The sequence below is a fragment of the Zootoca vivipara genome, chromosome 14, assembly GCF_965207765.1.
Source record: "Zootoca vivipara chromosome 14, rZooViv2.hap1.1, whole genome shotgun sequence".
Taxonomy (NCBI): domain Eukaryota; kingdom Metazoa; phylum Chordata; class Lepidosauria; order Squamata; family Lacertidae; genus Zootoca; species Zootoca vivipara.
Window position 1 is genome coordinate 10,496,599 of NC_142597.1, and position 22,702 is coordinate 10,519,300.

At 51.0% G+C, this 22,702-nt stretch overlaps 1 protein-coding gene across 1 annotated transcript in view; it reads right to left on the reverse strand.

Annotated features, from left to right (window-relative positions):
- Window positions 1-22,702, reverse strand: part of LOC118097310 (uncharacterized) — a 38,412-nt gene that overhangs the window by 5,753 nt on the left and 9,957 nt on the right. Inside the window, exons 7-25 of the mRNA XM_088658167.1 lie at window positions 22,417-22,563; window positions 20,969-21,379; window positions 19,851-20,088; window positions 18,732-18,949; window positions 18,336-18,524; window positions 17,999-18,183; window positions 15,323-15,515; window positions 14,521-14,675; window positions 13,385-13,491; window positions 12,263-12,387; window positions 11,619-11,963; window positions 10,983-11,128; window positions 5,064-5,142; window positions 4,224-4,442; window positions 3,093-3,236; window positions 1,740-1,906; window positions 1,140-1,252; window positions 364-482; window positions 33-193 (exon numbers count right to left, since the gene is read on the reverse strand). Coding sequence (XP_088514293.1) covers window positions 33-193; window positions 364-482; window positions 1,140-1,252; window positions 1,740-1,906; window positions 3,093-3,236; window positions 4,224-4,442; window positions 5,064-5,142; window positions 10,983-11,128; window positions 11,619-11,963; window positions 12,263-12,387; window positions 13,385-13,491; window positions 14,521-14,675; window positions 15,323-15,515; window positions 17,999-18,183; window positions 18,336-18,524; window positions 18,732-18,949; window positions 19,851-20,088; window positions 20,969-21,379; window positions 22,417-22,563 — 3,461 coding nt within the window. The remainder of the gene's footprint in view (window positions 1-32; window positions 194-363; window positions 483-1,139; window positions 1,253-1,739; window positions 1,907-3,092; window positions 3,237-4,223; window positions 4,443-5,063; window positions 5,143-10,982; window positions 11,129-11,618; window positions 11,964-12,262; window positions 12,388-13,384; window positions 13,492-14,520; window positions 14,676-15,322; window positions 15,516-17,998; window positions 18,184-18,335; window positions 18,525-18,731; window positions 18,950-19,850; window positions 20,089-20,968; window positions 21,380-22,416; window positions 22,564-22,702) is intronic.

The window sequence follows — 22,702 nt, forward strand, 5'->3', positions numbered from 1 at the left end:
TCTGGAGGGATGCTGGTACGGAAAAGCCATACCCTTTCTTGCGGAGAGGTCAGGTGCAGCAGTTCTGTCTTCTTGAACCTCCGGCAGGCATGCAGGGCCTCTTGCCAGCCGCTGGCCAAGGAGGGGTCCCAGAAGTAGCAGCTGCCATTCCAGTGGCTCCACCCAGGTTCTGTCGGGCAGGAACTCCGGGGTGCTGAGGAGGAGGTGGGGGGATATTATCCAGAACGAGGCCCTGATTATGGCCACAGCCCATCATTCCCAAAGTCCATTCAGTGGAGCAGAAGCTCTCTGGCCAAGAGAGCCGGGTGAGAGCATTGGGACCTGGTGACATTGTCCCCTTCCAAAGTCCTGACAAGCACTTACCCAACGGCCCTTCGCACACCCACGGCTTGAGCTTGGAGCAGGAGGATGCAGCCATCTGCCCCTCTCCCTGCGGCCCAATCTCCAGGCAGCCCCCGGTAGCAAGCTGTGTGTCCGCCAACCTAGCGAGGGAAGCAAAAAAGGATCACACGCGGACGCGGCTGGGACCACCAACTTCTCGACAAGGAACGGCAGGTGCCAAGGAAGCCAAAGTCACATGCCAGACAGAGAAGGAAGGACAATGGGGACCTGGAATGAGGTGTAAGCTGGGGGTGCAGTTCTGACAGTGTGGTGGCAGGAGATGATCAATGTATCAAGGGAGCCCCTCTGCCAGTGGTGAAGCACCTGCTCTGCCTGTAGAACAGGGTCGGCCCCTCCGTGAGGCACACTGAGGTAGCTGCCTCAGGTGACAGAATCCAAGGGGCCCCTCCATGGGTGTGAATCCTACCACCACCACTTTCTCCACTGAATCGAAGAGAAGCAGCTGCAGCAGCTTCCAGGGTGATCTTGCAAGAACAGCACGTGATCTCATGGGACTCTCACAAGACTTTGACAGAACCCAGAAGCCATAGCCACATGCCCCCAGTAATTGGGGACAGCATAGGTAGCACAGGATAGCACCATCATGTTTTGCCTCAGGCAGCGAAACAGGATGGGCCACCCCGACTGGAGGTCCAGGGTTCAACTCTTGGCCCAGCACAGAGGGAGTCTTTCCTGCCAATGCTGGCCTAGTTGCCCATGTCTGCTTGAAGGCAGCCACCTGCCCCCAAAACACTCACCAGGGAGAAGAGAGGTTGGCTGCTTGGCCCTCAGCCCATGTCCAAGTCCCGTCTCTGTCAACATCATTCAGCCCTGTCCAGCTGTTCTTCTGCACCATGGCTGCTATCCAGGCCTGGAGGGGGGAAACGGAGGGAGGTGGGAGAGGAGGCTCATTCCACTGGTTTAACCTGCTCATTTACAACATGAACATTCAGCTCTTTGGCAGCATCAATGTGCTTCGTAGCTCCATATATTGAAACAAAATGTTTGTAGGTATAAACGCCTATAAAGAGTTAGAACAACCCCAGAAGTTGGAAACGTTCTCCCACCCAGTGATCTGAGGTTTGGTTGCCAGGAACATTGTCCTTCAGCCGTCAAATGCCTGGCAAACAGGAATGCTTGGAAATTTCCTCCTAAAAGTCAGTAGTGAGGAGGGCACTCCACAAAATGGGAGCCACCACTGAAAAGGCCCTGTAGTAACATCACTGAATAGGCCTCACCTACTGATTTTGCAGAGTCCAAGATGGTTGGCAATGGGGAAGGTGCATGGGCAGCTACCCCACAGTGAAGCAAGGAGCACCAGCCATGCCACCTGGGAGCATGACTAGCTCCCAACCTGCCTTTTCCTTGGCGCTACTGAGGGTCAGGAGGCCCACGTCTTTTCCATACGTTTGGCAGGCGGCTTTTGCCCCCTGCCAGTTCTTTCTGCTGTGCTCCTCCACGTAATAGCAGCGACCGTCCCAGTACCACCAGCCAGGAGCATGTGGACATCTCGAGCTCACCAAACCTGGAAAACAACCACAGGCAGTGCAGTAGTAGCTTTGCAACATGACCCTGACTCTAACCCGCTAGCCTGCCTGTTCTCTATGAAGTCGTAGCACTGCTGCCTCTTGACAATGTTGTTATTTCCAATGACGTATTGTTTTGTTTTTCTTATGTTGACTTTCCCTTTTATCACAAAGCCACTTGGGTTATTTTATTACCAGAAAAGATGAGCGTAAATGATTAAGCTAAAGAAATGCGTCCAACTGCGGGAGTTCATGGAGCAAAAGAAGGCCTGCCTTGTACTTATTTTTCATTAAAAAAAAAGATACACCACTTGATTGTATTTTTTAAAAAAACAAAACACCACACACCTCAAAGTGGCTTGCCGAAAGATAAAACAGTAACATCAAGAAAATTAACGACAATACTTTTAAACATACAGAAGTTAAAGTACTAAAACAGACTGAAATTCACACCCACTTTCCAAACACCTGGCTAGGGTTGCCTAAACAAGGACGTTTTAAGCAGGTGCTGAAAAGAGTACAGTGAAAGCACCTGCTTGATCTCAATAGGCAGTGAGTTCCAAAGAGTAGTTCCAAAGAGTAGGTGCTTGGCGGAGTATGCGGAGATGGCTAAACTTATGGAAGGAGTAAGGAACCAGGAAGAAAGAAATTTTAACAAAGACTGGGGGAAATTTATTTGGAAAAAAAATGTAAACAACTTTAAATGTTAGCAAGGTTTATGTAAAATGAGCAGCAAAGATAACTCAAGGAAATTATTAGAGAAAATAAATAATCAAGGTATTAGTTTGGAAATGCAGCAGTAAAGATAAAATGAAAGGAACCACAGATGGGGGGGGGAGGGGAAGTCAATTTGATGTTATTTTTGGTTGTGCTATAGAATTTGTATGTTTTGTTGTTAAATTGTACACACACACCACTATAACAAAGTATATCTGTGGCACCTGTAGCAGTGCCAATTATGCCAACCTAAGTGGTCGATAGGCACATGTAGACACACAATCTCGTAGGTAAACTGGTCCCAAGTTGCCATGGGCTTTCTATGCAAATGGCAACACCTTGAACTCGGTGTGGGAGCAAATCAGCAACCAGAGCAGATCTCTGAATGCAGGTGTCATATGCCAACAAGGCGTCACTCAGTCATGCTGCAGCATTTTTATGTCACTCGTGCTCCCCCCCCCAACTTACCATGAAGGCACGAGGGGGTGAAGCGACGAACGCAGCGCAGGTGGCGCCTATCGCATTGGCCCGTCAGGGGGTTGTAGGTCGATGTGCTCAAGCACGGAGAGCAGCGCCGCCGGCACCCGTCCCCACAGAAGCTGGGGGAGCAGGCTGCAAGGACAGGGAGTTGTCGGTTAAGGCAGTGAGCTACCTGGAGGCACCAGACTCTCTGACTGGCCTCACAATACTCTGGATAGAGGCATGTCTGCTGGAGGCCCTGCAGAAGTCACTGGAGGTGTCAAGGGTCAGATCCTGCAGCCTTGAAGTGCAGCCTTTGAACCTGGCAGCACAGACACACACCCAATACACAGGAGGAATGGCTAGCCTCAACAAGGAAGCCTCTCTCAGCACTGGACTAAGGAGGAAATTCTCGGTACTGGCCAGGTGGGGTTAGGGCTGCCTTCGTGCCTTGTGTGATGTGTTTGGCCACCGGGTCTTTGGTCCTCTCCAGCAAATCTTAGGCTTTTGTTGACACCAGAGTGGGATCTCTGTTTCAAGCCAGCATCTGAAAACCATCAGGGAAGGGCTGCTTCTCTCTCCCCTCCCCTCCCCTTTTCCCTTTTGTGTGTGTGTTGTGATTTTTAGATTGTAAGCCTGCAGGGACTGCCTTGTTTTAACTGGAAGCCTCTTGGGCTGAAATAAATAAGCAATAAATAATAAAATTGCCTCCCAGCCCTCATTGGGGGCTCCCTGGAAGCATCTGACTGGCCACTCTTGGAAACAGGGCACAGGCAGAGTGGGAGATGTTTCCTGTCTTCTCATGCAGCTGAACCTGCAAACATTCCTCAGCCCAGGTAGGATGGGTCAAAGGGCAGTAAGCCAGGCATGAATTTATTCTGGGAGAGGCTCCTGAAATCCATTGACAAAGGGGCTTCTAATCCACACACACTCAGACTGCCATACACTGGGTTGGCTTTTAACCTGCCACCACAAGACACTTTTAAAGCGCCTTGCTGGGCTGTGCAGTGTTCAGGGGCATCCCTGAAATGGAGGGAGGGAGGTGTTCCAGCCCCCTACCCACCTACCCACTGCTATTCCCCCTTCCCAACCTCCTCCCTGTCCTCCTGCATCTCAAATGCAGCCGAAGCAGCCACTCACCTGTCTTGACGTAGAGGACGGCGTCCGAGCCAGGGCTGTCCACCAACACCGTCCCTGCCACCAGGTAATAGGCCCCTCTAAGTCTCAGCAGCCCCGTGCAGCCCTCCTTCTGCAGGTAGCAGGCGTCCTTGGCTTCCTGCAGTGACGCTCGCCTCTGCTTGGGGGTCGAGCCCTGTCGAGGAAGGAGCAGCTTCTCCCTGAAAGAAGGCAGGTCCACATCTGCGTGGGGATGCCATGAAGCGGGAGAAATAAAGTGAAACCTCTTCCTGGCAATGTACAGAACAAGGCAACTTAAGGCACATTTCCTCCACCACCCAAAAACTGGGAACTGTAGTTTACCACTCACAGAGCTACAGCCCCCAGCACCCTTAACAACATGCAGTTTCCAGGGTACATTGGAGGGGGGCAGGAGAATGTGCTTCAAATGTAAGGTGTGTATGCAGCCTGGAACTCAGCTCCTGAGGACATCCCCTGAGTGTGACAAAGGGCAAAAGACCCCTAACCTTCCCCACCCAAAAAGGAGGTTTTGCCTCTGCGCTACAAGGATATGTTGGCTTTAAGCCCTTCAGTGCATCAAAAGAGATGACAGATTGAGTGGGGATTTAGGTGCCTGGCAAAAACGTTCCCCCTTAACCAGGTCTTTGGCTGATTGCCATCCAATGCCTTTTTAAAATGTGTTGGGGGAGGCGCTGGGATTATAGGGTTGTTCTTGTTTTTATTATGTATTTTGTGATGTTGTGATTTTATGTTGAGAAGTGCCCTGAGACCTGGCAGTATAAGGCGGTATACAAATTTAATAAATGTTCATCATTATCTTTTCTCCCCTGAGAATGCTCCCACCTTCAGGTCTCTGGCAAGCCCAATGGAAGCTGCCTGACTCTGAGCCTCTTCTTTCGCCACCAGCAAAGCCAGTCCTGGCCTGAAAAAAAGAAAGGGGAGAGATGGGGCAGCTTAGCCTGTGGGGCAGTCAGATGTTGCTGGGTTCCCATCATCACCCCCCTTGATCCCTGGCCAGGTTGGTTGGGTCAAGACCAAGGGAGGTTGCGGGAGAGATCAGGCTCAAAGCACTTTGCCTGTCCCAGGATCAGTGCTTTTTTTCTGGCAGTAGACAACAGTACGCAAAGCCACCACCTTTTTGGAGGGAAGGGGGAGGGAGGGCTCTTGGACCCCTTCAGAGCATCACGCCTCCTTTCCCAAGCCTGGGAAGCATTTGTCCAGCTTAGGGAAGGAGGCAAGAGGCTGTGACAGGATCCTGGAGCCCTGTTGCCTCCTTCCCAAAGCCGGGCAGACCCCCCTCAGAGCATTGTGCCTTCTTCCCTAAGCAAATGCTTCCCGGGCTTGGGGAAGGATGTGCGAGCCCAGGTCCTGGCAAGATGTTGGACAGTGTTACCCCTGTGGTGAAAATAGGCATGCATATTGCAGCAAGTTATTTAATTATCATGCATCTCTATATACCGGTACCAGGATCTCAATGAAGTTCCAGTAAATCATATAATTGTTTTACATGTATTTGTTTTTCCTGGCCCTGAGGAAATTTTGCAACCAGGGCAACTACCCAGAGGACCGGCACTCCCCCCCCCCCTAGAAACAAAGCACGACCCAGGCCCCCATCCCACACCCCATCTCCAGGAGGCTGGCATTATCACACCCATTCCATGGCCATTGGGGTCCCTCTCAACTCTATAAGTCTATGACAGCAAGTGAAATTATGGTGGTTCCAATGTGAGAAGTTCACCAGAACCTGCCTCCTCCTCTTCCCCCCCCCCCCCAGTCTCCAGCAGGGACCCTGAAATATACTCGGAGTCAAGAGTGAATTTCATGCTCTTTATTCAGCTCATAGTCATCAAGGAGGAGAAGAGAAGACGAATGCTCTTTTCCCCAAACCATCTGCTTATATACATTATTTACACAATGGGCCTTGCGTGATTGGCTACTTCAGGGCTACACCTGTGGGCCAATTATATTGTGGATTGACTTCTGCCTGCAGCCTGATTGGCTGCTCCTACAGGCCAATCAGGTAGCAGATTCACTTCTGCCAGCCGCCTGATTGGCTGCTCCAGCAGGCCAATCAGGTTGCGGATTCACTTCCACCTGGAGTTGGATTGGGTAGCTCCCGCTGATTCTGAATCCTATTGTTCTAGGATTCAGCTCAGTACATAACACCCCTCCCCTCTAAGTTCCAGTCCTGCCCGGGAAGTTGCATTCGTAGTCCCCAAGGTCTGCTGGCCGCCTCCGTGTGCGTTGTGGCCTGGGGTGTTCCTTGGTCAGGGGTTCTGGTTCTGGCTCGTGTTCCGAGGCTGCTGGCTGTGCCAGGGCTGTCTGGTCTGGCGCCACTGAACCACTAGGTTGTAGCTCTGGTTCCGGTGTCCTTCCAGCCTCGGGGCGCCCCTCTGTGCCTACTGCTTCTGCTTCCCCTCCCCACCCCTCTCGCTCTACAGGCCTCACTGCCCTGCTGTCCCCTTGGGACCCCTCTGTCCCGCTCTCCTCCCGGGTTCCTCCTGGGAATCGTCGCCGTAGCTGGTCGCAGTGGCGGCGCCAACATTGCCCCCCTTCCGTTAGTACCTCGTACGACACGGGACCGGTCACCTTGGTGACTGTGGCGGGTACCCATGCTGGGCCTGCCCCAAAATTCTTTGCATACACTGGATCCTGGGCCACAAATGTCCGGGGGTTCCTGCCTTTCCCCACCACTACCTCATCCTGAGCTCTGTCGGGGTGAAGTCGGTCCAGTCTAGTTGCAAGGCGCCGGCCCATTAGTAATTCAGCTGGGCTCCGGCCCGTCGTTGTGCTTGGGGTGCTGTGCTGTGCTAGAAGAAATGCGGCAAGGCGGTATTCCCAGTCCCCTTGTGTCATGCGGCGGAGGCTGTCCTTGGTGGTCCGCACCATGCGCTCCGCTTGGCCATTGGTGGCAGGGTGGAATGGTGCTGAGCGGATGTGGCGGATGGCGTTCTGCGCTGTGAAGGTCTGGAACTCCTCTGACGTGAATGCGGTTCCATTGTCCGAGACGAGGGTGTCAGGGAGCCCGTGGGTCGCAAACAGCTTACGTAGTACCCGGATGGCCGCCGCCGTAGAAGTGGATGGTACCAGTGCGACCTCCAGCCATTTGGTGTAGGAATCCACCACTATGAAGAATGTTTTTCCCTGGAAGGGGCCAGCGAAGTCCACGTGCAAGCGTGACCATGGATGTCGGGCGGACTCCCAGGGCTGGACTGGGGCCCTTGGGGGATCCGGGCGGGATTCTTGGCAGGTCTGGCAGTGTTGGACCCAGGCCTCTATCTCTCTGTCAATCCCCGGCCACCACACATAACTCCTGGCAAGGGCCTTCATCCTCACTACCCCTGGGTGTGTCTCGTGTAGGGCTGTGAGGACCCTTTTGCGGAGGGGCTGGGGAACAACAACCCTGCTTCCCCATAACAGGCACCCCTTGTGGGCCGACAGTTCATGTTTGCGGTTTGTGTAGCCAGCGAATTCTGGCCCGGGGCTGCTGCTGGGCCATCCTCGCCACACCCAGTCCAGGACCCGGGAGATGACCCTATCTTTTGTGGAATGGTGCGCAACTTCTTGTGCCTGAATGGGTCGGTCGGGAAGCAGCTCCAGGGTCATAACCTCTTGCGCAGGCGCTGGGTCGGGGCCTGTTTCTGGTAGTGGTAGCCTGCTGAGGGCGTCTGCGTGGCCCATCGCCTTCCCAGGGCGGTGGATTAGTGCATACTGGTAGCCGGCAAGGAAAATTGACCACCTGAGGACACGTGGAGACAACACTTGGGGGGTCTGCTTCTCAGGAGCAAACAGGCCAAGCAACGGCTTGTGGTCAGTCACTATGGTAAAGGGCCGCCCGTACAAGAAATCATGGAATTTTTTTACGCCCTTCACGATTGCCAGACCCTCCTTGTCAATCTGTGAGTAGTTTCGTTCGGCTGCAGCAAGCGTCTGGGAGAAGTATGCCACCGGCACCTCTCTTCCATCCGGGAGTTGGTGTCCCAGGACAGCGCCGATGCCATAGGGAGAGGCGTCGCATGCCAGCACCACTGGCAGCCTCTCGTCGAAGTGTGCTAAGACCGAGTTCGAGACGAGCAAGTCCTTGACTGCCTGGAATGCGGCCCTTTGTCGCTGGCCCCACACCCAAGGGGCCCTTTTATCTAGGAGTCTGTGTAGGGGCTCCGCTACCGCTGCCTTATGGGGAAGGAAGGCATGGTAAAAGTTCAATAGTCCCAAGAATGACTGAAGTTCGGGCTTGCTCTTGGGCGCTGGGGCCTCACAAATGGCCCGTACCTTGTCACCGGTTGGATGGACCCCTTCTGCGTCCACCTTAAATCCCAGAAAGTCCACCTGCGGCACTCCCAGTAAACACTTTTCCCGCTTCACCTTGAGGCCCGCCGTCTGGAAACGGTGCAGGACGGAGCGGAGGCGGTCCTCAAATTCCTCTGGTGTGGGCCCGGCGATCAGTACATCATCGAAGAAGGGGGTGACGCCAGGAATCCCTTTAAGGAGAGAGTCCATTAGATTCTGGAATATGCCTGGTGCCACGCTAACGCCAAATTGCAGCCGCTTAACTCTGAATGCCCCTCTGTGCGTCACAATCGTCTGAGCCTCTGCTGTGGCTTCGTCCACAGGCAACTGTTGATACGCTTGGGCCAAGTCCAGTTTGCCGAAGATTTTTGACCCAGACAGGGTGGCGAGGACATGGCTGACCACTGGCACTGGGTATGCATGGGCCGTGAGAGCCTTGTTTATGGTGCATTTGTAGTCTGCACAGATGCGGACCGAACCGTTAGGCTTGACGGGTGTGACAATTGGAGTTTCCCAGGGGGCGTTGGGCACCGGCTCCAGCACTCCTTGCTCCACGAGCCGGTCCAATTCCTCGTCTATGCGGGGTTTCAGGGCGAACGGGACCCGGCGGGCCTTGTGCCTGATGGGTCGTACAGCGGGGTCTAGCTGTAGGGCAATGGGGGGTCCTGTATATCGTCCCAATGCCCCATCGAAAACCCCTGGAAACTCTTTGCATATGGCGTCCACGTCCACTTGTAAGCTAGTGCGGTTCACCCCGGTAACGGCTAGCCCCAGAGGTCCAAACCATGCCAGTCCCAGTAAGCTAACGTAGGGGCCCTTAACTACCAGCAAGTCCAATTGTTGCTTTCGCCCTCGATATTGCACCCTGAAGGTCCCCACCCCCATAGTAGGGACCTTACGTTTCTGGAAGTCCCGGAGGGTGAATGGGGCCGGCCTTAGTTTGGGACCCCCATTAGGGCACAGTTCCCTTAATGTTCGGGCCGAGATTATGGATAGAGTTGAACCCGTGTCCAGCTCCATGCGGCATGGGGCTCCCTCTATCTGTACCTCTATATAAATTTTCTCTGTGCTGGGATGGGGCAACTGGAATACCTGGTAGTCCGTGATCTCCGTCGAATTGCCTTGGTGCATGGTGCCGTGTGACCTGGGGCTCCTGGGTCGGTCATCTGATGCTTGTCGACGGGTGAGTCGAGCCCGACACACCCGGGCGATGTGTCCCAATTTTCTGCACTGCCTGCACTCTGCGTTGCGGAAACGACAGGTCCTCCTCTCGTGGTTCTCCCCGCAGCTTGCACAGTTCCCTCCTTCTCGTCGAGGCTGCTGTGGTGTGTGTGCTGCTTGAGTGCGCCGCTGTACTCGGTGTACTTCCTCCCTGTCAGATTCGGATTCGTCGGTGAGGTCTTCGTGGTAGACCCTCGGTTGGGATGGCGGGGACGGTCGTGCCTCTTGCGTTGACCTCTCGGCGGCTTCGGTTGCCAGGGCTTCCTCCAGAGCAATCTGGAACGTGAGGTCTTTTTTGGCGTAGAGGCGTCGTTGCAACATCTCGTCCCTCAGGCCACCGACGAGGCGGTCACGAAGCATGTTCTCCAATTCTGAGAAGTTGCATAACCGGGCGGCTTGGCGGAGGGAGGTCACAAACCCAGTTATGGTTTCCCCCGGGGCTTGCCGCTTTGCGTAGAAGGCATTTCGGCAAGCTACCACCGAGGGCTGTGGTGAGAAGTGCTCCTTCAGCCGTTCCATTATTGTTTTGTAAGAGACGGTAGCGACATCTCTAGGTGCAAGGAGAGCCCGGGCGATTTCAAACGTCTCCTCTCCACAGACGCTGAAGAATGTTGCCCTCTTCATGGCATCGTTGGTGACTTCTTTCGCTTGCAGGAGGAAGTTGAAACGGGCGGCGTACCCTTCCCAGTCTCCTGATGCTGGTTTGAATGGCGAGAAGCTGCTGTCGGTTGCCATTCTGGGTTCCTTGGGTCCTGGAGCTGAAGCCTGGATGCACGGTGCGATGCAGCGGTGCAGCAGGTGGCGGTGCTGCGGTGCAGTGCGTGGTGGCGGTCAGCTCAGCAGGATCCCATCCTCGTCGCCAGTGAAATATACTCGGAGTCAAGAGTGAATTTCATGCTCTTTATTCAGCTCATAGTCATCAAGGAGGAGAAGAGAAGACGAATGCTCTTTTCCCCAAACCATCTGCTTATATACATTATTTACACAATGGGCCTTGCGTGATTGGCTACTTCAGGGCTACACCTGTGGGCCAATTATATTGTGGATTGACTTCTGCCTGCAGCCTGATTGGCTGCTCCTACAGGCCAATCAGGTAGCAGATTCACTTCTGCCAGCCGCCTGATTGGCTGCTCCAGCAGGCCAATCAGGTTGCGGATTCACTTCCACCTGGAGTTGGATTGGGTAGCTCCCGCTGATTCTGAATCCTATTGTTCTAGGATTCAGCTCAGTACATAACAGACCCCATCTCACCTTGACCTTCTGCACAGTAGCACCCAGGTACCTCTGGCAAGCAGAGGCTGCTTCGTCCTGCCTGCTGTAGCGCTCTGAGGACACACAGGCTCCATGCTCAAATACCCAGTCATCCAGGGGCAGGCACTTCAGAGAGGCATACGCTGCTAGGGAAAGGAGTTTGGCCATTACTAGCTGACTGCAGTGCCAGGGGGTCACTCAGCAACTGCACCCCCTTGTGCACCAAGTAACTGCAGGGTGCCCACTGGCTCCTGGCACTCAGGAGCAGGGTTTTCAAGTCAGAAGGCATGAGGCTTCCTGGCAAGCTGTCTTCTGGAAGAGCTGCAAGCTTGAATGCAGCTGCAATTCCATTTGCACTGGGGCAAGGGAGCAAGCAGGTGGCAAGGGAGGTTGGGGGGCGGAGCAGCAGGAGGTCTGAAGGGCTCCATGGTGCCAAACAAGGCCACCAGCCCTCCTTCCTCTCAGGGCTCCAGGGCTGGAGGTTGGAGCCAGTGCCATGACTGATTTAACCCAGTTTCTCCAAGCCCCCAAATGTGACCTCTCTTTTTTTTGCAGGGGATTGAGGGTGGCTGCATTAGGGAAGGCTCAGAGGAGGGAGGAGAGCCCCATAAGCCCACTGCTTTGAGATGCACATACCGGCTGCCTCCCTGTAGCGCAGGAATCCATCGCAGAGGCCCGTCAGCGGGTTGCAGCTCAGACCTGGCTCACACCGGGGGCACATTGACTGGCAGTCCTGCCCAGAGTAGCCGGGCCGGCAGCTCGTCCTGACATGCACGGCAGCAGCCGAACTGGCGTCAGAGTCTTCCAGGGTCACAAGGCGTGTCCCCATGGCAAGGCGGTGGCCCCCTGCGGAACTGACCACGGCGTCACACCCCGTGCCCAAGGCAGAGCACTGCCGCTTGGCAGCCTCCAGCGAAGGGAAGCTCAGGTCCGAGGACAGAGCACCAAAGAAGGACTTCTCAGGGAAGGTCACGTAGGAGCCTGAGGGGAGGGGAGAATCACAGAATTGTGAGGTTGGAAGGGACCATGGGGGTCATCTAGTCCAACCCCCTGCAATTCAGGAATGCCCCATAAATACGAATACAAAATACCATGAAAACGCAGCCTGGATAGCTCAGCTGGTTAGAGCGTGGTGCTGCTAATGCCAAGATTGAAGGTTCGATCTCTGTATGGGACAGCTGCATTGCAGGGGGTTGGACTGGATGACCCCCCGAAGTCCCTTCCGACTCTAGGATTCTATGAAATGAAAAATGTCTGCAGCCCAAAGCAGCTTTGCTTACCACTCTGGTGGGAGGCCTGGCATATCCAGCGGTGAGGCCGGTGGCACGGCTCGGCCTTCAGGAAGCCGGAACTCAGGGCCAGCATGCAGGTTTCTACGTCAGAGGGACCCTGTGAGAGAACAAAGCTGGCCCCAAAGAGAATGAGAGAGGGTGAGGGAAGTCAGAGATGGTGCCTGGCAGGAGCAGCGCACAGAAATGCCATTTACCTTCCCACCGGAGCAGTACCTATTTATCTACTTGCACTTTGGGGCATGCTTTCAAACTGCTAGGTTGGCAGGAGCTGGGACTGAGCAACCGGAGCTCACCCCGTCATGGGGATTCGAACCGCTGACCTTCCAATCGGCAAACCCCAGGCTCAGTAGTTTAGACCACAGCGCCACCTGCTCCTTAGGAGACCTCAAACTCCTTTGATAATTTTTTTGGAGGGGTTGAGACTTTTCAACATACAGTATGATAAAAAAAGGAATTAAATAAAAATAGAACTCCTTTGAAAGCTGCTTGATAAACTAACTCTCTCCCAGCTGCAGCCTTTCCCCATACCTCCCTCCACATGCAATTTTGGTGACAATGATAATGGCCTACCTTACAGGGTTCTTCTACAGATGGCAAGATGACTTTGCAGCGAGCGTGTTCAACTCTCTGCATTATATCTGCTTCTATTATTTATTAACTGATTATTCAGAAGTGGTTCTTATTAAGTTCCGTGAGATGCACTTCTAAGCAGGTGTGCATAGGATTGTCATCTTTCCGCAGGGCCTGCAAGACAGAGCTGTTCCGCCTGGCCTTTGGGTTAGACTCAGCCTGACCCCTGTGTTTTTCTCCCTCATGGCTTGGATTTATGGCCTACTTGAAATGAGGCTGCACTTTAAATTTTAATACTGTATTTTAATCTGTATTTTAATTAATTGTTTTTATGTTTTATTGTAATTCTGTTGGTGTCAGCCGCCCTGAGCCCGGTTTTTGACTGGGGAGGGCGGGGTATAAATAAAATTTATTATTATTATTATTATTATTATTATTATTATTAAATTTATTATTATTATTATTATTATTATTAACACACAAATGGCCTCAATCCACCCATCCTGCCCCACAGTCTCTCTCTCAGGGGTTCTTATTTACCGCCGCAAGGCTTTGTTGAAGGGTGTTCCATCGGCCCAATGCCACAAGCCTCTGCCACTGTGAAGCCCAGTCCAGACATTCACCTTCAGCTCTTTCTGTAGCCAGACCTGTGGAGGAACACAGAAGGTCCTTATCCTTCACCAGTCGAAAACATGCTGTGGGTATCTTGCACACACCAAAGGATGCAAACTATGCAAGGCCACCAGAGACAGCAGGGCGGAGAGGCCTGAGTGCCAAGGAGATGCTGGGAGGAGCTCAAAGAGCCTAGACTGGGAAGCCCAGCGCCATTACCTATGTAAGGCCAGCCCTATCATGTGGCAGAGTGATTAGTGTTAGAAACTTAAATATATAAACTAACCATCAAATGGCACCTTAAACCTAATTTACAGTTGCCACATTGGAACATATTTGTTGTTGTTGTTTAGTCGTTTAGTCGTGTCCGACTCTTCGTGACCCCATGGACCATAGCACGCCAGGCACTCCTGTCTTGCACTGCCTCCCGCAGTTTGGTCAAACTCATGTTCGTAGCTTCGAGAACACTGTCCAACCATCTTGTCCTCTGACGTCCCCTTCTCCTATTGCCCTCAATCTTTCCCAACATCAGGGTCTTTTCCAAGGATTCTTCTCTTCTCATGAGGTGGCCAAAGTATTGGAGCCTCAGCTTCACGATCTGTCCTTCCAGGGAGCACTCAGGGCTGATTTCCTTAAGAATGGATAGGTTTGATCTTCTTGCAGTCCATGGGACTCTCAAGAGTCTCCTCCAGCACCACAATTCAAAAGCATCAAGAAACCATATTTTCCCCTCAGTGGGATTTATTGTTATAATTGTCATTATTATTATTCATTTCATTTATATACCGCTTTATATTTTAAATGAAATCTTAAAGTGGTTGACAACCCATTTAAACATCCAAACAATCCAGAATGAAACCAATTCAAGCAAATGTTATCATGTTTATTATTAGCATAAAAATGAGATTACAAATTTATTTTATATCCTGTGTAAATACCTTTTAGCTGGCCAGCCCTTGCTGGGTGGGGGACCTATTTTACTTTCTTCATTGGGGCCGAAACGACTCTTGGAAGCCTTGGGTGCCATTTCAGATACCTGTGCTCAGACCAGAGAAACTGCTCACCAGATCTTGTGGGCTGCTCAGCGTGGCCAGGCTCCCACCATGGAACCTCTGACAGAACTTCAGAGCCTGGCTCCACTCAAGGGCCGCATCCAAGACAAAGAAGAGGCATTTGTCCTTCCTGGATCGCCAGCCCCTGGACTGGGGGCAGTACACATCTGCAGGAGGAAATGGCAAAGAGCATGATGTGCACACTGTTGGAGAAAAACAAATACATTTCCTTCTCACTGAATTTCTAGGTAATACAATACATGTGTTTCTTTAAACAATACAAGGCACTGTTTGTCTAACAATCTAGTCAGTACTTGCTTGTAGCCTCTGTTAACTCTGCCCCTTAACCCTGAGCCATTTTGTTGTTGTTCTCTCCTAAAAAAATGTCTTTCTTTCTCTCATCTCCACCCAACCTATAAATAGTTCTTGCATGAATAAACCCTTTGAACTCCAAAAACTTTAAGTGATTATTCCAATCTAATTCACACAACCTGCAAAGACTCCTAACAAACACACCAGGCTTCCTTTTACACACACACACACACACACACACACACACACACACACACACACCAGCTGGGCTCATCACAGCTCACCCCTCCCCACAGCAAAATGAAGCAGTCCAAACTGTGGCTGTGTGAGATGGGCCCCAATGAAGCACCAGGTGTTGTGTCAGTCATTCTGCCTCACCCAAGCCTCCTACCATGCAGGGTTGTTGTGAAGAAAAACTGTGAAAGGGGAGGGAGGAGTCATGTCTGCTGCCCTGAGCTCCTTGAAGGAAGGGAGGGGCAAGTATACTTTTTAAAGAACACACCCTGATCCAGCACAAAGTACAATGCCTGTGTGGTGCACTTCCCCAGGTAGAGCTTGGTGTGGATGACTCCTTGAAACACACAGAACCCCAAGTGCAGATTCTGCAGCCGCTTGTCCGGTAAGAGGCGAAAGGAGCTCTTGGTGTCCATGGAACAGTCTGAGCTGCTCAGCAAGGAGACTCCATCTGGTGCTACCTGCACAGAAGAGAGGGGAGAAGCTGGCATGAATAATAGAATCAGAGAATTGGAAGGGACCCATTGGATCATCTAGTCCAACCCCCTGCAATGCAGGAATATGAACCTATACAGGGATCAAACCCATAACCTTGACATTATTAGCACCACACTCTAACAACTGAGCTAACCGGACAGGAAGGAACACCATGGACAGAATCTTTGTCACACACAGAAGGAATAAGGATATAGTATGAGTGCTTCACCTATAGATTTGTAATTCATTTAATGTGTCAGGATCAATGGATGCCATTAATATTGCAGTTGTTGTATAAGGGAGTGTTATTTTGAATGGAATGGAATTGAGATCAATAAGATTTTGGAACGCAGAAACAAAGTAAACCATCAAACCATCAAATCTAGTATGCGGAAGGCCACCTAAATTATATAATTTGGCATCTGAATGATTGGGATTAGTAATCGTATTGTAACTTGGCATTGTTATAATGAGGCTACCATTGGATTATTGTAACTGAAAACTAATAAAAATTATTGAAGGGAAAACCCCCCACAAACAACTGAGCTAACCGGCAAGCTGGCACAAGAACTCACACAGAAATACCCCGCAGGAATTAGAGCTCCTCTTTTCTTCGTAATAATAATTTAGTAATAATTTTATTATTTTTACACCGCCCATCAGATTGGGTTATCCAAGCTACTCTGGGCAACTTTCAACAGAATATAAAAGCACAGTAAAACATCAAACATTTAAAAACTGCCTTGAGGTGTCACTCCAAAACTACAGACTTAAATCTATTTAACTCTCGGGGTCTCCTAAGCAAGTAGTTTTTCTGTGAAAGGGGTAAGGGACACCTAAAAAGAATAGCAGCACTCACACACAAAAATGCAATTTCTAGAGCTGGGAGATACAGGGCAGTGGACACTGTTCCAAGCTGGTTTCAAACCGTCAGTGCTGGTGGCTGCATGTGTACCATATCCCTGATGCTCATCTCCTTCCTTTAAAAAATCTTGGGAACGGTAGTTCAGCCCTCACAAAGCTATAATTCCCAGCACTCTTTTGGAACGGGAGGTGTTTTAAATGGAGTATGGTGGGTATACAGCTGATGTGAGGGGAAGAGAGACTGCCTTTGCACCTGAGGCTACCTGCCACCAAGTCAAACAGTTGGTCAGTGAGGAAGTCTGCACCCAATGTGCTGTTGCATTTTTAAAACATTGTGTTGCGTTTAAAAAACAACAACAACACTGACCTTTTATGTATATCTGTGCAGTGAGTACTTTCCAAAAATAACATTGTGTGCTGATTGATATTCTGCAGCCTTTTGGTTTTTTGAAATGCCTTGGTGATGGGTAGATGCATGAGCAACACCCCAGGACTTAGCCAAGAGGCCCCCACCAGCATCAGGGTGAGGAATCTCCCGCTGCCCTGTCCATCTCCCCGGGTTCAAGCTGGAAAATAAACAGAAGAGCCAGTGGGTTCCCCCCCCCCCGCAAGGTACATAGAATCATAGAATGTGGAGCTGGAAGGGACCACAAGCATCATCTACAGTGGTACTTTGGTTGTCAAACTTAATCTGTTCCGGAAGTCTGTTCGACTCCTGAAACCATTCGAAAACCAAGGCACAGCTTCTGATTGGCTGCAGGAGCTTCCTGTACTCAAGCAGAAGCCGTGGAAGCCACATCAGACATCCAGCTTCCGAAAAACGTTTGCAAACCGGAACACTTACTTCCGGGTTTGCAGCATCTGGGAGCCGATTTGTTCAACAACTAAGCCATTTGACAACCAAGGTACCACTGTATTCCAATGCTCTAATGCAAGATTATTTGGCCCATAACCCTGAGCTATCCCAGAGCAGTTTGTTTTGAAGCACTATCAAGCTACTCCTAGTGTCTTGCATTTTTCCCCCAAAAGCATTTGGGGTGTTGGCAACCCTGCAAAGGACCCCACCCTCTGCTTGTCTTCCTATTCATTTTTCTCAGGAGCGGAGGGAAAATAAATGTGTGTGTGAGCGTGTGTGTGTGTGTGTGTGTGTGTGAGAGAGAGAGAGAGAGAGAGAGAGAACTAATCAGCTTCTAAAAAGAAGCTTGTATAAATTTAAGCTGCTTTAAGGGGTGTGATTCGAAAGCAGTTTGGGTGACCCCTTATTGCCTATAACATATTGCTTTGTTGGAATGATTCAATGATGTGAAAACAGACACTCTTTGTATGTTCTACTGTGACTTAAGAAAAATTTAATAATAAATAAAAACTGGAAAAGGAGTTGCTGTGATCTAACAACCACTTCAAATTAACTAATATCATAAAATGCTTTTACCCTGTAGATTTGAGAGACTGGAAAGAGACAACTGAGATTAAAAGCAGTCAAAGAATGCAAAAATAAAAATAAAAATTGGGGGGGTGATTCCTCCTGCACCCCTCACTTCGCCACTATCAAAGAGTTTATCCTCTGACGTCATTCAGGAGAGGGAGTGCCAGTTCCATTTACCTGGAGGCAGGAAGGAGGGTCTGCGATGTTGCGGAGTCGACCATTTGGCTGCAGCCCCCAGAAAGCACATTTGAGGCACTGGTCCGGCGCAAGCTCAGTATAGACCAGGGACTGCTCTGGATCGGTGCACAGGGCTGACTGTTTGCCTCTGAGCCGAAGGAATCCAAACCACACGAAGGCAGTGCCTGTGGTGAATCATAGAATCATAGAGTTGGAAGGGACACCGAGGGTCATCTAGCCCAACCCCCTGCAATGTAGGAATCTCAACTCAAACATCCAACCTCTGCTTATAAACATCCAAGGAAGGAGAGTCTACTGCCTTCAGATGACCCCTTACCTGGGTCTTCGCTTGCAATGCTGATTTGCACAGAGGAAGGCTTCTTTGCTACCAGTGTGCTCCAGCTCACCACGTTCCCAGGGAACTTCCACCGAGTCCTTGAGGCTGCCAGCTGCTTTATGGAAACCTCGGGCAAGGCTCGGTCCCACAGGTTGACTTCACTCAGGTCACCCACAAAGAAGCTGGTCCCTACAATGCAGCCCCAACATGCAGGGATGTGGTAAGAGGCCCTTCTTGCCCAGAGAGGAGGAACAGTGCTGTGGGGGCATGGAGGTGAGAGATGGAGGGGCTACAGCTTTTCCCCAAGCCTTTGAGGAGGAACCTCGTTCATCCCAGGGTGCCACAGCCTACAGCCGCAGGGCAAGCCTATAGCCTCTGTGCAAAGGAGGGACTCACCTCTGCTGCCCACCTCCAGCTGTCCAATTATCAGCTTCCCCCCAAGGGAGAGCCCCTTCCTCAGGAAGCTGCTACTCTCAGCGAAGTGTGGCTCCCAGAGAAATCCATCCACGAAGACCTTGAAGGACGGGAGGCCGGGAGCACTGGAGACCGAGACGGCCACATGGTGCCAGGATCCATCCAGAACGGAGCCCTGGGTGCCGCTGAACATCACTGCCCTGCAAAGAGCAACCGGGAAGAAGTGATTTCATAGGATCATAGAAGTGGAATAGACAGCAAGGGTCAGCTAGTCCAACCCTCTGCAATGATGCAGGAATGTTTTGCCCATTGTGGGGCTCGAACCCACAACCCCAAGATTAAGAGTCTCATGCTCTAAGAACCGAGCTATCAGGGTTCTCCTTTTACATTTTCATGCTCAGGCTGGGGTGTGTGCAGATAAATCAGCAAATGCATTTCAAAGAACACATTTCATGCCAGCTTCCTGGCTTGCTCAGATCACATCATTTATAGTCATGAGGTCAAAAATTATAATTTTGGAATTGCTGTAAATTGCTTGGTAGGTGGCTCGTGGATGAAACTCTCCTTAACTGAGGCCACATCCACATCAAGCACATTTAAAGCACACGACTCCCTCCCACACCCCAAGAAAACAGGGAACTGGAATCATAGAATCATAGAATCATAGAGTTGGGAGGAACCATGAGGGTCATCTAGTCCAACCCCTTGCAGTGCAGGAATCTTTTCCCCAATGTGGGGCTCAAACCTTGAGATTAAGGGTCGCATGCTCTGCCAGCTGAGCTATCCCCCTCACAGAGCACCATTAACAAACTACAGTTCCCAGTATGATGAATGGACATTTGGAGTACAAAGAAACTTAGTGGCTTCCTGACAACTGGAATGGTGAGAGGGCTGCGCCGCCAGCTCGAGACATTTCGGAGCGGCAGCAAAGGACATAGAATCATAGAATAGTGGAGAGATGTAAAATATAATAATACACAAACACAGTATAGAAACCCCATATATAATGTCATAAAACCTCAAAACCACACCCAAGACCAAAAGCTGGGAGAGGAGCATCATTTAAAACCATCATTCCCAGTGGAGGAATCTCCTGCTTACCCCTTGATGTGGAATTCCAGCCCAGAGGGAGAGAGGAGGAAGAGGGCAAACTCTGGCTGCCTCCACTTCAGCGCATAGCTGACCACGCACATCTTGCGGGAGCCGGCGGCAGCAGCAGCAGGTTGACTTCGAACCCATAGCCCAATGGTGAAGTTGTTGAGGTAGCGACGTATGGCATCTTCCAGCTGCAGCCTGCTGCCACCGCTGGGAAAGCGTAGGTTAAAAGAAAGGCGATACTCTGGAAGGGAAGGCAAAGAGGTCAGCCTCCAAACTTACCCAACAATGTGAGTGCCCTCCTTTGCGGATTCTCTGGGAAAGCACAAAAAGCCTTTGTAGCCTTTTCCTGCTCTCCCTCAGCTATTCCTGGAAACAATCGGCGGTGGACTTTGAGAGAATTGGGCTGCAGGTCAGTTGCACTTTGCGACTGGCACAGGTCCAATTGTGACTGCGTCGAGATCTCTGGGCACCAGGTTGGTGACTGACATCTCCACCTGACCCTCCAGCTTTCTTATGCAAGCAAGTAAGTAAGCAGAAAGGCTTATTTATTGCATTAATCTCCCACCTTTTTCTCCAAGGAGTCCATGGTTCACCCCCCCACTCCGGCAATCCCTGCAACGAGTCTGCAAGGTAGGTTAAGAGGCTGCGACTGACTCCAAGGTCACCCAGTTGAACTTCAGGACTGAGTGGGGAGTTGAGCCCTTATCTCCCAGGTCCAAAACCTGACACTACCACTACACCATGTTTGGTTGTGCTGCCCCCCCCCCCCTTGTTGGAGGTGATGGTTATGTCACCATCATGGTGTCTGTGCATGGGGGGGAAAGAGAAAGAAAAAGTTGTCAGTCCTGCAACATGCAGCGGAAGCACCTGGAGATTGCAAGCAATGCAACCTTTCTGACTATCATGCTCAGCTAGCAGAGAACCTGACAGTGCAGAAACTTCATTGGCCTCCGTTGACATGAATTCCAAGGAAACCAGGTGGAAGGAGCTTGCTGCAGGGGGACCCCCCCCCAATGTCTCTTCTTTACAGAAACATCAATGTTTGCCCACCTTCTGCTGGTTCAAAAGCAAGGAGGACTCTTCTTTGTTCCCCCTCCCCCCAAAAATCCACCCCAACCTACCTAGAGACGCGTTGGCCACGGTTGCTCCCATTATCCTCAAGGAGCCGAGGTTTGCAAAGGGAATGTCTTGGGCACCGGAGAGACGGAAATGCTCCTGGTGGTCCAAGAAGCTTGCGAGGCCATCAGGGTAAGTGAAGAGACTCCATGTGCTGAACAGCCCAGGTGAAAAGGGCACTCCAGAAAAGTTCTTGCGTTCCAGGGAGCCGCCGAGATTTGTGGTGACACTGCCACGCATGTGGGTGGCATTGGACTCTAGGCTTAGCCGGAAATGAGTGGCACCGGTGTGGAGGCCAGCCAAGGACAGGGTGCAGGAAGAATGAACAGGGAAAGAGAAGGTGACGTCAGCTGTGGCGTGTGGACCTATCCCGCCAGGGAGGGGAAAGTACACAGGCTCCGGCGGACCACAAAAATCTGGCAACAGAGATGGGAGCAAATTAGGCCCAGGCCTGCCAGGCCCAGGGAAGGCAAGGCAAGGAGCCTGCTGTTATTGGGGGAGCTCAACTCAAGGACTACCAAAACCCATTTCTTTCAGAGCTTGTGAGAGGAAGCATCGGAGGGCTCCATCCCACAAGAAGCCCACCCACCTTTTGGACCAGCCCCCTAGCACTCAGCTTCTGCCTTTCCCCCACCCTCTGCCGAGGCAAAAGGGCAGCGACCTACAAAAATTCACATGTGGAATCTGAGGTTCCCAAACTTGTCCCCAAATCCAGATTCTTTTATCTTTCAAAATAATTTTATGCAGTTACGAAACAGGTATGATCCCCAAATGTGGATTCTGAAATCAAAATGAGCATGCCTTTTTTTGAATCGCCTCTTGTGAACCACCCTGAGATCTTGATGAAGGGTGGCATATAAAATTTAATTTATTATTATTATTATTATTATTATTATTATTATTATTATTATTATTCAAGGGGATGAAAGCTATCTCCCTTCATGAGGGCTTTCTTCCAAGATTTCCCATAAAAGCCTTTGGAGTCCTTCACAGGTTTGTTGCCATTCACTGAGAGTTCCCTTTGTAGGAACTCAGAAAGACAGTTAGTCTTTCTACCTAAGTTCATCAGGAAAGCAAATTAGGGGTTTGCAATTCCTTGGATCTCAGAGTGGCTGGAGTACAGATGAGCAGAGTACAATTAATATCATTGTTACTGTTACCATTACCATTATCATTATTATCAACTGCCTTCTGGTCTCCTTGAGATGATAATTCAACAGTTTCACATCTGAGTGGTGTTTTGTGATTTTATACAGTATATACATTTAATTATCAAATTATGGAAGCTCCCTTTTTCTCCACTTAACTTGAATCGCATGAGAAGAGAGGAGTTAAGAGGCAGCTCTCTCTCTCTCTCTCTCTCTCTCTCTCTCTCTCTCTCTCTCTCTCTCTCTCTCTGCGCTCCAGCCTGCCTGCGACCCCTCTGTTGCCCTTGAGCATCTATGGCACTCACCGTATCTGTGCTGGCAGACAAATCCTGTGATCTCGGTTGTAGGACGCTCATTGCACGGTCTGGTTTGCCACGTCCCATGTTGGGCAATATTGGTGGGCTGCAGACTCAGCACCACACACTGGTCCTGCACCTGTTCGGGGGCTTTTCCTAGAGAATAGAGCAGCCAGGGGTTGTAAGAGTCCATCCAAGCAGCTTCTAGCCACGGCCTCCTTCCTTGTCTCCAGGTTGTCACTTCCTGCACTTCTCCCCATCCCAATTGGAAAATGGACAAGAACTTTAGGTCCAT